General features: G+C 51.1%; 1 protein-coding gene across 4 annotated transcripts in view; it reads left to right on the top strand.

The window, feature by feature from the left end:
• NLRP12 (NLR family pyrin domain containing 12) overlaps nt 1-14,303 on the top strand; it is a 29,284-nt gene that overhangs the window by 9,450 nt on the left and 5,531 nt on the right. For 2 of the 4 annotated variants that reach the window (XM_017871782.1, XM_017871785.1), the window contains exons 2-7: nt 848-928; nt 1,644-3,345; nt 5,245-5,418; nt 8,348-8,518; nt 9,644-9,814; nt 13,825-13,995. In XM_017871782.1, coding sequence (XP_017727271.1) covers nt 848-928; nt 1,644-3,345; nt 5,245-5,418; nt 8,348-8,518; nt 9,644-9,814; nt 13,825-13,995 — 2,470 coding nt within the window. The remainder of the gene's footprint in view (nt 1-847; nt 929-1,643; nt 3,346-5,244; nt 5,419-8,347; nt 8,519-9,643; nt 9,815-13,824; nt 13,996-14,303) is intronic. The other 2 variants (XM_017871783.1, XM_017871784.1) reach the window with 2 other exon arrangements.

Here is a 14,303-nt window from a genome sequence, read left to right as displayed (position 1 = left end):
AAAAAAAAAAAAAAAAAAAAAAAAATGGATGAGATGTGGCCTAGAGCTGACAAGGGAGGAGTCCAGACTGACTCCGAACTTCCCAGTTAAAAAGATTGATTGGGCCCGGGTGCAGTGGCTCACGCCTGTAATCCCAGCACTTTGGGAGGCCGAGGTGGGCAGATCATGAGGTCAGCAGATCAAGACCATCCTGGCTAACATGGTGAAACCCTATCTCTACTAAAAATACAAAAAATTAGCCGGGCGTGGTGGTGGGCGCCTGTAGTCCCAGCTACTCAGGAGGCTGAGACAGGAGAATGGCCTCAAATCTGCCTTGAGCTCCGGGAGCTCAAGCTCCGGGAGGCGGAGCTTGCAGTGAGCCGAGATGGCGCCACTGCACTCCAGCCTGGGCGACAGAGCAAGGCTCTGTCTCTAAAATAAAATAAAATAAAATAAAAAATACAAAAACTAGCCAGGCATTGTGGTGCACAACTGTAATCCCAGCTACTCGGGAGGCTGAGGCAGGAGAATCGCTTGAATCCAGGAGGTGGAGGTTGTGGTAAGCCAAGATCGTACCACTGCACTCCGGCCTGGGCAACAGAGCAAGACTCTGTCTCAAAAAAAAAAAAAAGACTGATTGGATGGATGGAGGTGGCAATGACCATGAGGGGGACCTAGGAAGGAGGGTGGGCTACAAGGAACAAGGGATGAGCTGTTTCCCACACACGGCCTATGCAGTGACTACAGAACATTCTGGGGTGTGGATGAGCAGGGAGTTATGCAGGCATTTTGACGTAATCGCAGCTCATATGATGCAGTGCTACTAGCTAGATGTGTACTAGTTCATCTTGCACAATTTCTTTTCCAGATACCCCAGCTGGTGGGCCATCCTCACTTGGGAACCAGTCAACATGCCTTCTGGAAATCTCTCCTGTCACTCCAAGAAAAGGTGAGCCTCAAGCCATATACCTACATGTATTCATCTACATAGAGCAGAAGACCCCATGGAGTGTACGCCAGGCACAAATGCATGACTGAGGAATTCATGGGGTGGATTAATGACACCATCAAAGGGGCAGTTTCCTCCTATGTTTCAACTCATCAACCTTTCCATGTCCACATTTTGTGCTGACACTTGTCACCTCACGGCTGAAAGATGGCTACCAAGCCATCTCATACAAGCAAGGGCAACAAGGGAGGCTAAAAGGCCAGGTATGGTGGCTCACGCCTGTAATCCAAGCACTTTGGGAGGCCAAGGCAGGCAGATCACCTGAGGTCAGGAGTTCAAGACCAGCCTGGAAAACATGACAAAACCCTGTCTCTACTAAAAATACAAAATTAGCCAGGTGTGGTGGAGCACATCTGTAGTCCCAGCTATTCAGAGGGTGAGGCAGGAGAATCACTTGAACCTGGAAGGCGGAGGTTGCAGGTCAAGTTGAAGGTGGAAGTCTCGCTCCATTGCCCAGGCTGGAGCGCAGTGGTGGGATCTCGGCTCACTGCAACCTCCACCTCCTGGGTTCAAGCAATTCTCCCGTCTCAGCCTCCCAAGTAGCCGGGACTACAGGCACACACCTTCTTTGAGCCAGATGAGGAGCGCTTTACCTCATGAACTCATCAGAGGTTGCTGATGAGTCCTCTGCAAAACTTTCATTCCTCTCCCCTAGATCCTCAGGAAGCCTACAGAGACTATGTCCGCAGGAAATTCCGGCTCATGGAAGACCGCAACGCGCGCCTAGGGGAATGTGTCAACCTCAGCCACCGGTACACCCGGCTCCTGCTGGTGAAGGAGCACTCAAACCCCATGCAGGCCCAGCAGCAGCTTCTGGACATAGGCCGGGGACACGCGAGGACCGTGGGACACCAGGCCAGCCCCATCGAAATAGAGACCCTCTTTGAACCAGACGAGGAGCGCCCCGAGCCACCGCGCACTGTGGTCATGCAAGGCGCGGCAGGGATAGGCAAGTCCATGCTGGCACACAAGGTGATGCTGGACTGGGCGGACGGGAAGCTCTTCCAAGGCAGATTTGATTATCTCTTCTACATCAACTGCAGGGAGATGAACCAGAGTGACACGGAATGCAGCATGAAAGACCTCATCTCCGGCTGCTGGCCCGAGCCCAGCGCGCCTCTCCAGGAGCTCGTCCGAGTTCCCGAGCGCCTCCTTTTCATCATCGATGGCTTCGATGAGCTCAAGCCTTCTTTCCATGATCCTCAGGGACCCTGGTGCCTCTGCTGGGAGGAGAAGCCGCCCATGGAGCTGCTTCTTAACAGCTTAATTCGGAAAAAGCTGCTCCCTGAGCTATCTTTGCTCGTCACCACGCGGCCCACGGCTTTGGAGAAGCTCCACCGTCTGCTGGAGCACCCCAGGCACGTGGAGATCCTGGGCTTCTCTGAGGCAGAAAGGAAGGAGTACTTCTACAAGTATTTCCACAACACAGAGCAGGCGGGCCAAGTCTTCAATTATGTGAGGGACAACGAGCCTCTCTTCACCATGTGCTTCGTCCCCCTGGTGTGCTGGGTGGTGTGTACCTGCCTCCAGCAGCAGCTGGAGGGTGGGGGGCTGTTGAGACAGACATCCAGGACCACCACTGCGGTGTATATGCTCTACCTGCTCAGTCTGACGAAACCCAAGCTCAGGACCTCACGCCTCCAGCCCCCACCCAACCAGAGAGGGTTGTGCTCCTTGGCGGCAGATGGCCTCTGGAATCAGAAAATCCTATTTGAGGAGCAGGACCTTCGGAAGCATGGCCTAGATGGGGCGGATGTCTCTGCCTTCCTCAACATGAACATCTTCCAGAAGGACATTAACTGTGAGAGGTACTACAGCTTCATCCACTTGAGTTTCCAGGAATTCTTTGCAGCTATGTACTATATCCTGGATGACGGGGAGTGTGGGGCAGGCCCAGACCAGGACGTGATCAGGCTGTTGACCGAGTACGCGTTTTCTGAAAGGAGCTTCCTGGCACTCACCATCCGCTTCCTGTTTGGACTCCTGAACGAGGAGACCAGGAGCTACCTGGAGAACAGTCTATGCTGGAAGGTATCGCCGCACATCAAGAGGGAACTGTTGCAGTGGATCCGAAGCAAAGCTCAGAGCGACGGCTCCACCCTGCAGCAGGGCTCCTTGGAGTTCTTCAGCTGCTTGTACGAGATCCAGGAGGAGGAGTTTATCCAGCAGGCCCTGAGCCACTTCCAGGTAATCGTGGTCAGCAACATCGCCACCAAGATGGAGCACATGGTCTGCTCCTTCTGTGTGAAGAACTGCAGGAGTGCCCAGGTGCTGCACTTGTATGGCGCCACCTACAGCGCGGACGGGGAAGACTGGGCGAGGTGCTCTGCAGGAGCACACACACTGCTGGTGCAGCTGTAAGTATCCCTGGGACTGCTCAGATTCATGCCTTTTTTTTTTTTTTTTTTTTCCTCTGTTGCCCAGGCTGGAGTGCACTGGCATGACCTCAGCTCACTGCAACCTCCGTCTCCCGGGTTCAAGAGATTCTCCGTTTCAGCCTCCCAAGTAGCTGGGACTACAGGCGCCACCATGCCTGGCTAATTTTTTGTATTTTTAGTAGAGACAGGGTTTTACCATATTGGCCAGGGTGGTCTTGATCTCTTGACCTCATGATCTGCCCACCTTGGCCTCCCAAAGTGCTGGGATTACAGGCATGAGCCACTGCACCTGGCCCACGCTTTTTGTTGTTGTTTTAACAAAGTGTCTCGGTGTCCCAGGCTGGAGTGCAGTGGCGCGATCTCAGCTCACTGTAGCCTCTGCCTCCCGGGTTCAAGCGATTCTCCTGCCTCAGCCTCCTGAGTAGTTGGGGTTACAGGTGCCCATCACCATGCCGGGATAATTTTTGTATTTTTAGTGGAGACGGGGTTTCACCATGTTAGCCAGGCTGGTCTTGAACTCCTGACCTCAAGTGATCCACCCGCCTTGGTCTTGAGGTTCATGCTCTTAACCAGTGCCTGTCAGCTAGGGGTGATTTTGCTCTGACATTTGGCCATGTCTGGAGACATGTTTTCTGGTGGTCACAACTGGGAAGCAAGTAACACTACTGACATCTAGTGGGTAAAGGCCAGGAATGCTGCAAACACCCTGCAGTACACAGGACAGTCCCTCTGGCCCCAAAGTGTCAATAGTGCCACAGCAGAGACTAAACAACACCCATTGGGACTAAATTGAGGTTGATATCTGGGAGAATTTTTTCAATCAACAAATATTACTAAGTCCCTTTTTCTTGACAGAGTCTGGCTCTGTCACCAAGGCTGAAGTGCAGTGGCACGATCTCAGCTCACTGCAACCTCCCCCTTGCATGTCTCAGCCTCCCAAGTAGCCGGGCCCACAGGAGTGTGCCACCACACCCAGCTAATTTTTGTATTTTTTAGTAGAGACGGGGTATCATCGTGTTGGCCAGGCTGGTCTTGAATTCTTGGCCTCAGCCTCCCAAAATGCTGGGATTATAGGTGTGAGCCACCACACCCAGCCTCTACGTCCCTTTTATCTGTGGACCCAACACTGTTCTGTAGACAGAAGACTGTGTGAATAAGCCAGTGCTCCCAAGAGAGCACACATCCTAATGAGAACGGAGACAGATAATAAAGAAACAAGTAAACCAACTAATTAATGATTAGGAGTTTCAGATCGAGTCAGGTGCAGCCTGGACAACATAATGAGATCCCCATCTCCAAAAATATAAAATAAATTAGCTGGGCATGATGGTGCACACCTGTAGCCCCAGCTTCTCAGGAGGCTGAGGCGAGAGGATTGCTTAAGCCTAGGAGGTCAAGCCTGCAGTGAGCCATGATCTCACCATGCACTCCAGCCTAGACAACAGGGCAAGGCCTTCAAAAAAAAAAAAAAAAGTTAAAAGATAGCATGCTTTGGCTGGACGTGGTGGCTCACGCCTGTAATCCCAGCACTTTGGGAGGTTGAGGCGAGTGGATCACCTGAGGTCAGGAGTACGAGATCAGCCTGGCCAACACGGTGAAACCCCATCTCTACTAAAAATACAAAATTACCTGGGCGTGGTGGCTCATGCCTGTAATCCCAGCTACTCTGGAGGCTGAGGCAGGAGAATCGCTTGAACCCAGGAGGTGGAGGTTGCGGTGAGCTGAGATGGCGCCATTGCACCCCAGCCTGGCCAACAAGAGCGAAACTCCGTCTCAAAAAAAAAAAAGATAGCATGCTTTATAAATGGTAAAATGACATGCAAAGGCCATCGTTGTCAAGCACCCAGTAACACCAGAGTGACCTGCCTTTCCTTCAAGCAGACCAGAGAGGACCGTTCTGCCGGACGCCTACAGTGAACATCTGGCAGCGGCCCTATGCACCAATCCAAACCTGACAGAGCTGGCTCTGTACCGGAAAGCTCTGGGCAGCCGGGGGGTGAAGCTTCTCTGTCAAGGACTCAGACACCCCAGCTGCAAACTTCAGAACCTGAGGTGAGTGCAGGCTGGTCTGGGGGTTTCAGGTGGTCCCTACCGTGGCCTCTCATGGGGCTTGGTCACAAAGGTTCTATCACGGGATGGTGTATGCATTGGCTACGGCTGCCAGCAAAAAGTGCCATAAAGCTGGGTGCGGTGGTTCACGCCTGTAATCTCAGCATGTTGATAGGTCAAGGTGGGCAGATCACTTGAGGTCAGGAGTTTGAGACCAGCCTGGCCAACATGGCAAAATGCCATCTCTCCAAAAAATACAAAAATTAGGAGGGCTGTCATCCCAGCTGCTTGGGAGGCTGAGGCGGGAGAATCACTTGAACCTGGGAGGCAGAGGTTGCAGTGAGCCGGGATCGTGCCACTGCACTCCAGCCTGGGTGATATGGTGAGACTCCGTCTCAGGGGAAGAAAAAAAAAAAAGTGCCAAAGACTGAGTGGCTTCACCCCATAAATGTATTTTCTCAAGGCAGGTTGTGGGGGTGCTAGAAGTCCAAGACCAAGCTGTGGGCAGGTTAAGTTCTTCTGAGGCCTCTGTCCTGGGTCTGCAGATCACTGCCTTCTGTCTTCATGTGGTCATCCCGCTGTGTGGGTCTCCATATTTTTTATTTTTACTTTTTTTTTTTTTTTGAGACACTGATATGCTCTGTCACCCAGGCTGGAGTGCAGTGGCACAATCATGGCTCGCTGCAACCCCAAACTTTTGGACTCAAGTGATCCTCTTGCCCCAGCATCACGATAGCTGGGAAAACAAGCGTGTGCAACCACACCCAGCTAATTTTTGTATTTTTTTGGAGGGATGGGGTTTCACCATGTTGCCCACACTGGTCTGAAACTCCTGGCCTCAAGTGATCCTCCCTCCTCAGCCTCCTTAACTGTTGAGATTACAGGTGTGAGTCATTGTGCCTAGCCAAATTTTTTTTTATCTTTTAGTTTTTGAGATAGTCTTGCTCTGTAGCCTGGGCTGGAGTGCAGTGACACAATCTCGACTCACTGCAACCTCCGCTTCCCAGGTTCAAGCAATTCTCCTGCCTCAGCCTCCTGAGTAGCTGGGACTACAGGGGTGCACCACCACACCCAGCTAATTTTAGTGTTTTTAGTAGACATAGGGTTTCACTGCATTGGCCAGGCTGGTCATAAACTCCTGACCTCAGGTAGTCTACCCACCTCGGCCTCCCAAAGTGCTGGGATTACAGGCTTGAGCCACCGCACACAACCTTGAATTTTTTTTTTTTTTTTTTTTTTTTTTCTGGTCGCCCGGGCGTGAGGTTGCGTGGGGCCGGGGATCGCTAGGCTCATGTGCAGCTCCGCGGCGTCGCTGGGTTACCGCCCGATTCTCCGTGCTTCAGGCCGCGCGAGTAGCTGGACTGACGAGGCGCGCGCGCATCCGGGTCGCCCGCCTAGATTTTGTAGTTCTTTTGGGAGGTAGAGCGCAGCGCGGTGTGCGCAGCCCCAGATGGTCCTCGATCTCCTACCGCTATCGTGATCCGCCCGTCTCAGACCTCCAACAGTGTGCCGGGGGATTACGAGCGCTTGACCAGCCTGCGCCGACCGGCCAGGACCTTGAATTCTTTAAGGGGCGCAACCTTTGGAGTGTATTTGACTACAAAGCAACAAAACATTTTATATTATTCTTGTTGCTTTCCATGACAGGTAAAATTTATCATATACAATATGATATTTTGAAATAAACATATTGGCCAGGTGTGATGGCTCACACTTTCCCAGCACTCTCCCAGCACTTTGGGAGGCCGAGGTGGGAGGATCACTTGAGCCCAAGAGTTCAACACCAGCCTGGCCAACATGGAGAAACCCCATCCCGTCTCTACTAAAAAATACAAAAATTAGTCAGGCGTGGTGCTGGGCACCTGTAATCCCAGTTGCTTGGGAGGCAGAGGCAGGAGAATTGCTTGAATCCAGGAGGTGGAGATTGCAGTGAGCTAAGATCACACCACTGCACTCCAGCCTGGGCAACAAGAGCGAGACTCTGCCTCAAAAAATATATATAAAATATATTAAAAATAAACTCTCTCAGCTAAAAGATAAATATTTTTTCTTTTCTTTTCTTTTTTTTTTTTTGGAGATGGTGTCTTGCTCTTGTCTCCCAGGCTGGAGTGCAATGGCGCGATCTCAGCTCACTGCAACATCCGCCTCCCAGGTTCAAGCGATTCTCCTGCCTCAGCCTCCTGAGTAGCTGGGATTACAGGTGCCCGCCACCACACTCGACTAATTTTTTGTATTTCTTTAGTAGAGACAGGGTTTTGCCATGTTGGCCAGGCTGGTCTTGAACTCCTGACCTCAGGTGATCCGCCCTGTTCAGCCTCCCAAAATGCTGGGATTACAGGGGTGAGGCACCGCACCTGGCGATAAACTCTTAAAAAAAAAAAATAGCTGGATGTGGTGGTGTGCACCTGTAGTCCCAGCTACTCAGGACACTGACGTGGGAGGTTGCTTGAGCCCAGAAGGTTTAGGCCCCAGTGAGTCATGATGGTGCCACTGCCCTCCAGCCTGGAAAACAGAGTGAAATGCCATCACACACGGTGGCTCACACCTGTAATCCCAGCACTTCCGGAGGCCAAGGCGGGTGGATCACCTGAGGTCGGGAGTTCGAGACCAGCCTGGCCAACATGGTGAAACCCCATCTCTACTAAAAATACAAAATTAGCCAGGCGTGGTGGCACACTAAAAATACAAAAATTAGCCAGGCGTGGTGGCACACGACTGTAATCCCAGCTACTCAGGAGGCCAAGGCAGGAAAATCGCTTCAACCCAGGAAGCAGAGGTTATGGTGAGCCGAGATCGTGCCACTGCACTCCAGCCTGGGTGGCAGAGCGACTCTGTCTCAGGGGGAAAAAAAAAAAAAAAAAAAAAAAAAAAAAAATCCACAAAACTGGCGCAAAGGAAATGACCAGCTCCTTCCTCCTCTTTTCCACCCCAGGCTGAAGAGGTGCCGCATCTCCAGCTCAGCCTGTGAGGACCTCTCTGCCGCTCTCATAGCCAATAGGAATTTAACAAGGATGGATCTCAGTGGCAATGGTGTTGGATTCCCAGGCATGATGCTACTTTGTGAGGGCCTGCGGCATCCCCAATGCAGGCTGCAGATGATTCAGTGAGTCTCTATTCCCGGGAGCAACTTCTTAAGCTCATTGTCTCCTGGGGCATGAAATACCACACAATGCTGGTAATCCTCAAATCTCCACCTTTAAATCAGGGCTGGCCCTTAACCCCATGACCTAAGACCCTGGCCCTGGACTCTAGGCTCTTTAGAGGACCTCCTTCTGCCCTCCTCTGACTCCATACTCAATTCCACATGAGGAAGAGTCCCGGGGCCATCCCCCACCTTTTCTTTTTCTCCCTGGAGATTGGGTCTTGCTATGTCGCCCAGGCTTTAGTGCAGTGGCGGGATCTCAGCTCACTGCAACGTCCACCTCCTGGGTTCAAGTGATTCTCCTGCCTCAGCCTCCCAAGTAGCTGAGATTACAGGCACCCACCACCATACCCAGCTAACATTTTTGTATTTTTAGTAGAGATGGGTTTTCCCCATGTTGACCAGGCTGGTCTTAAACTCCTGACCTCAAATAATCCACCAATCTTAGCTTCCCAAAGTGCTGGAATTACAGGCGTGAGCCACTGCACCCGACCTACAATTTTTTTTTTTTAAATCAGCCAGGTATAGGCCAGGAGGAGTGGTTCACGCCTGTAATCCCAGCACTTTGGGAGGCCAAAGTGGGCAGATCACCTGAGGTCAGGAGCTCGAGACCAGCCTGGCCAACATGGTGAAACCCCATCTCTACTAAAAATGCACAAATTACCTGGGCGTGGTGGCGGGCACCTGTCATCCAGCCTGTAATCCCAGCTACTCGAGAGACTGAGGTATGAGAATCACTTGAACCCAGGAGGTGGAGGTTGCAGTAAGAAAAGATCACGCCACCGTACTCCAGCCTGGGTGACAGAGCGAGACTCCACCTCAAAAACAAAACAAAACAAAACAAAACAAAATTAGGCAGGTATAGTGGTGCACACATGTATTCCAGTTACTCAGGAGGCTGAGGCAGGAGGATCACATGAGCCCGGAGGTCGAGGCTTCACTGAGTTGATATCACGCCGCTGACCTTCACCCTGGGTGACAGAGCAAGAACCTTTCCCTAAATAATAAGATAAAAGGCTGGGGCATGAGTGATCAGGACACAGAAAAGCAACATGGTGTCCCCTTCAACCTCTCTTTCCTCCCAAGGTTGAGGAAGTGTCAGCTGGAGTCCGGGGCTTGTCAAGAGTTGGCTTCTGTGCTCAGCACCAACCCACATCTGGTTGAGTTGGACCTGACAGGAAATGCACTGGAGGATTTGGGCCTGAGGTTACTGTGCCAGGGACTGAGGCACCCAGTCTGCAGACTACGGACTTTGTGGTGAGTTCTTCCTGGGGTCAACTATAATAAAATGGAAAATCTCTTCATATTGAATGATGGTATTAAAAATGCATCCACAGGTCGGGTGCAGCAGCTCACACCTGTCATCCCAGCACTTTGGGAGGCCAAAGAGGGCAGATCATCTGAGGTCAGGAGTTTGAGACCAGCCTGGCCAACATGGTGAAACCCCGTCTCTACTAAAGATATAAAAATTAGCCAGGTGTGGTGGCACATGCCTGTAATCACAGCTACTCAGGGGGCTGAGGCAAGAGAATCACTTGAAGCTGGGAGGCAGAAGTTGCAGTGAGCCAAGATCACGCCACTGCACTCCAGCCATGGTGACAGAGAGAGACTCCATCTCAAAAAACAAAGTAGAATGGTAGCTTCCAGGGCCTAGAAGAGGAGGAAATGGGGAGTTACCATCTAACAGGAACAGAGGTTCCATTTGGGAAGATGAAGAAGTTCCAGAGATGGCTGGGCGCGGTGGCTCACACCTGTAATCCCAGCACTTTGGGAGGCCGAGGTGGGCGGATCACCTGAGGTCTGGAGTTTGAGACCAGCTTGACCAACACAGAGAAGCCCTGTCTCTACTAAAAATACAAAATTAGCTGGGTGTGGTGGTGCATGCCTGTAATCCCAGCTACTGGGGAGGCCTGGTCAGGCAGTCCTCCCGCCTCAGCCTCCCAAGATGCTGGGATTACAGGTGTGAGCCAAACGCCATCAACCCAGCCCAGCACGTTATTATTTATTTATTACTTTTTTTTTTTTTTTTTTTGGAGAATCGCTTGAACCTGGGAGGTGGAGGTTGCAGTGAGCCAACATCGTGCCATTGCACTCCAGTCTGGGCAGCAAAAGCGAAACTCCGTCTCCAAAAAAAAAAAAAGAAAGAGGCCGGGCGCGGTGGCTCAAGCCTGTAATCCCAGCACTTTGGGAGGCCGAGGCGGGGGGGTCACAAAGTCAGGAGATCGAGACCATCCTGGCTAACACGGTGAAACCCCGTCTCTACTAAAAGTACAAAAAACTAGCCGGGCGAGGTGGCGGGCGCCTGTAGTCCCAGCTACTCGGGAGGCTGAGGCAGGAGAATGGTGTGAACCCGGGAGGCGGAGCTTGCAGTGAGCTGAGATCCGGCCACTGCACTCCAGCTTGGGCGACAGAGCGAGACTCTGTCTCAAAAAAAAAAAAAAAAAGAAAGAAAGAAAACGTTCCAGAGATGGATGGCAGTGATGGTTGCCCAATACCATGAAAGTACTTCATGCCAATGAGGCACAGTCAGCCCTCTGGGTCCATGGGTTCTGCATTCATGAATTTCGTCAACCGTGGATCAAAACTCTTCAGAAGGGCTGGGCGCGGTGGCTCACGCCTGTAATCACAACCCTCTAGAATGGCTTGAGCACAGGCACTCAGGAGCAGCCTGGGAACCAGTGAGATGTCATCTCTACAAAAAATAAACATAATTAGCTGGGGTGGGTGGTATGTGCCTGGAGTCCCGGGTATTCGGGAGCCTTAGAGGCCAAGGCTGCCGTGAGCTGTGATCAAGCCACTGTACCCCAGCCTGGGTGACAGGGTGACACCCTGTCTCAAAAAATATATAATAAAGTAAAAAGTAAATGTAATTGTGATCAAATACATGCAACATAAAATGTACCATCTTCCCCAGTTTTGTTTCTTGTTCTGCCCCAGTCTGATCTGCAGGAACTATCTTGAACTTTTTTTTTTTTTGAGACAGGGTCTCACTGACTCACAAAAGCTTGAGTGCAATGGTGTGATATCAACTTTCTGAAGCCTCAACCTCTGGGGCTCAAGTGATCCTCCTGCCTCAGCCTCCCGAGTAGCTGGGATTACGGGTGTGTGCTACCACACCGAGCTAATTTTTCTTTTTTTTCCTTTTATTTTTTAAATAGAGACAGGGTTTCGCCATGTTGGCCATGTTGACCAGACTGGTCTGGAACTCCTGGGATCAACCAGTCCTCCCGCCTCAGCCTCCCAAAGTGCTGGGATTATAGGTGTGAGCCACTGCCATGGCACCCAGCCAGCACTTATTATTTATTTATTACTTTTTTTTTTTTTTTTTTGAGACAGAGTCTCGCCCTGTGGCCCAGGCTGGAGTACAGTGGCTCTCCATCTCAGCTCACTCCAATCTCCACCTCCCAGGTTCAACGATTCTTGTGCCTCAGACTCCCAAGTAGCTAGGATTACAGGTGCCTGTCACCACGCCAGCCAATTGTTGTATTTTCAGTAGAGACAGGGCTTCACCATGTTGGTCAGACTGGTCTCGAACTTCTGACCTCAGGTGATTTGCCCACCTCGACCTCCCAAAGTGCTGGGATTATAGTCATGACCCACTGTGGCCGGCCTATTCTGTCCCTTTTCTTTTTTTTTTCTCTTTAAGAAAAAGTCTCACTCTGTCACCCAGGCTAGGCTGGAGTGCAATGGCGCAATCTCAGCTCACTGCAACCTTCACCTCCCAGGTTCAAGCAATTCTCCTGCCTCAGCCTCCCAAGTAGCTGGGATTACAGGCACCCACCACCACGCCCAGCTCGTTTTTTTGCATTTTTAGTAGAGATGGGGTTTCACCGTGTTGGCCAGGCTGTCTCAAACTCCTGACCTCAGGTGATCTGCCCACCTTGGCCATCCAAAGTGCTAGGATTACAGGTTTTCTATTTATTTTTAGTTGTTGTTTTTTTTTTTTTTTTTTTTTTGAGACGGAGTCTTGCTCTGTTGCCCAGGCTGGAGTGCTGTGGCGTGATCTCAGCTCGCTGCAACCTCTGCCTCCTGGGTTCACGCCATTCTCCTGCCTCAGCCTCCAGAGTAGCTGAGACTACAGGCGCCCACCACCATGCCTGGCTATTTTTTTTTTTTTTTTTTTTTTTTTTTTTTTAAGAGCGGAGTTTCACCGTGTTAGCCAGAATGGTCTCAATCTCCTGACCTCGTGATTTGCCTGCCTCCCAAAGTGCTGGGATTACAGGCGTGAGCCACCACGCCCGGCCGGAGTCTATTTATTTTTAATAGTAGGCATCCTAATGGGTATGAGATGCTATCTCGCGGTTTTGATTTGTATTTCCCCAGTGATTACTGAGATGGAGCATCTTTTCAGGTGCTTGTTGGCCATTTGTACACCTTCCTTGAAGAAATGTGTATTCAAGCATTTTGCTCATTTATTTTTAGTTTTTTAATTTATTTTATTAATTAATTTATTTTTGAGATGGAGTTTCACTCTTGTTGCCCAGGCTGGAGTGCAATGGCACGATCTCAGCTCACGGCAACCTCTGCCTCCCAGGTTCAAGTGATTCTCCTGCCTCAGCCTCCCGAGTAGCTGGGATGACAGGCATGTGCCACCACACCCAGCTAATTTTTTGTATTTTTAGTAAAGACTGGGTTTCACCATGTTAGCCAGAATGGTCTTGATCTCCCAACCTCAGGTGATCCACCTGCCTCGGCCTCCCAAAGTGCTGGGATTACAGGCGTGAGCCACTGTGCCCAGTCTAATTTTGTATTTTTAGTAGAGACGGGGTTTTTTCATGTTGCTCAGGCTGGTCTTGAACTCCCGACCTCAGGTTATCCGCCTGCCTCGGCCTCCCAAAGTGTTGGGATTATAGGCATGAGCCACCACGCCCGGCCCTTTTGCCCATTTTTAAATTGGGTTGTCTGAAAATGTGTTACTGTTAAGACCGGGGGCTTGGGCGCAGTGGTTCACGCCTGTAATCCCAGTCCTTTGAGAGGCTGAGGCAGGCGTGTCACCCAAGGTCAGGAGTTCGAGACCACCCTGGCTAACATGGCAAGAAACCCTGTCTCTAGTAAAAGTCCAAAAACTAGCCAGACGTGATGCCACACTCCTGTAGTCCCAGCTATTTGGGAGGCTGAGGCAGGAGAATCGCTTGAATATGGGAGGTGGAGGTTGCAGTGAGCTGACATTGCACCACTGCACTCCAGCCTGGGTGGCAGAGTGAGACTGTCTCAAAAAAAAAAGCAAGCAAGCCTCCATAATGCTTGTTGAATTGGACTTTGTGCAGGCTGAAGATCTGCCACCTCACTGCTGCCGCCTGTGAAGAGCTGGCCTCAACTCTCAGTGTGAACCACAGCCTGAGAGAGTTGGACCTGAGCCTGAATGAGCTGGGGGACCCCGGGGTGCTGCTGCTGTGTGAGAGCCTCAGGAATCCCACGTGCAAGCTCCAGACCCTCCGGTGAGTCCCGTTTTGCTCACCACGCTAGGAGTCCCAAACCATGAACGCAGCCCTCTCACCTGGGATCATGGAGGCCAGGTTGCCTCTGCCCCTAAACTGTAGCTACTACATCAGCCTTTTTTTTTTTTTTTTTTTTTTTTGAGACAGAGTTTCACTTTGTCACCCAGGCTGGAGAGCAGTGGCGCGATCTTGGCTCACTGTAACCTTTACCTCCCAGGTTCAAGCAATTCTTCTGCCTCGGTCTCCCAAATAGCTGAGATTACAGGCACCCGCCACCACGCCCAGCTAGTTTTTTGTATTTTAGTAGA

Source organism: Rhinopithecus bieti, unplaced genomic scaffold, assembly GCF_001698545.2.
Source record: "Rhinopithecus bieti isolate Rb0 unplaced genomic scaffold, ASM169854v2 scaffold_6949, whole genome shotgun sequence".
In the NCBI taxonomy this organism is placed as follows: Eukaryota; Metazoa; Chordata; class Mammalia; order Primates; family Cercopithecidae; genus Rhinopithecus; species Rhinopithecus bieti.
The sequence above is the reverse complement of the archived record's forward strand: the minus strand, read 5'-3'. Positions and strand labels throughout refer to the sequence as shown.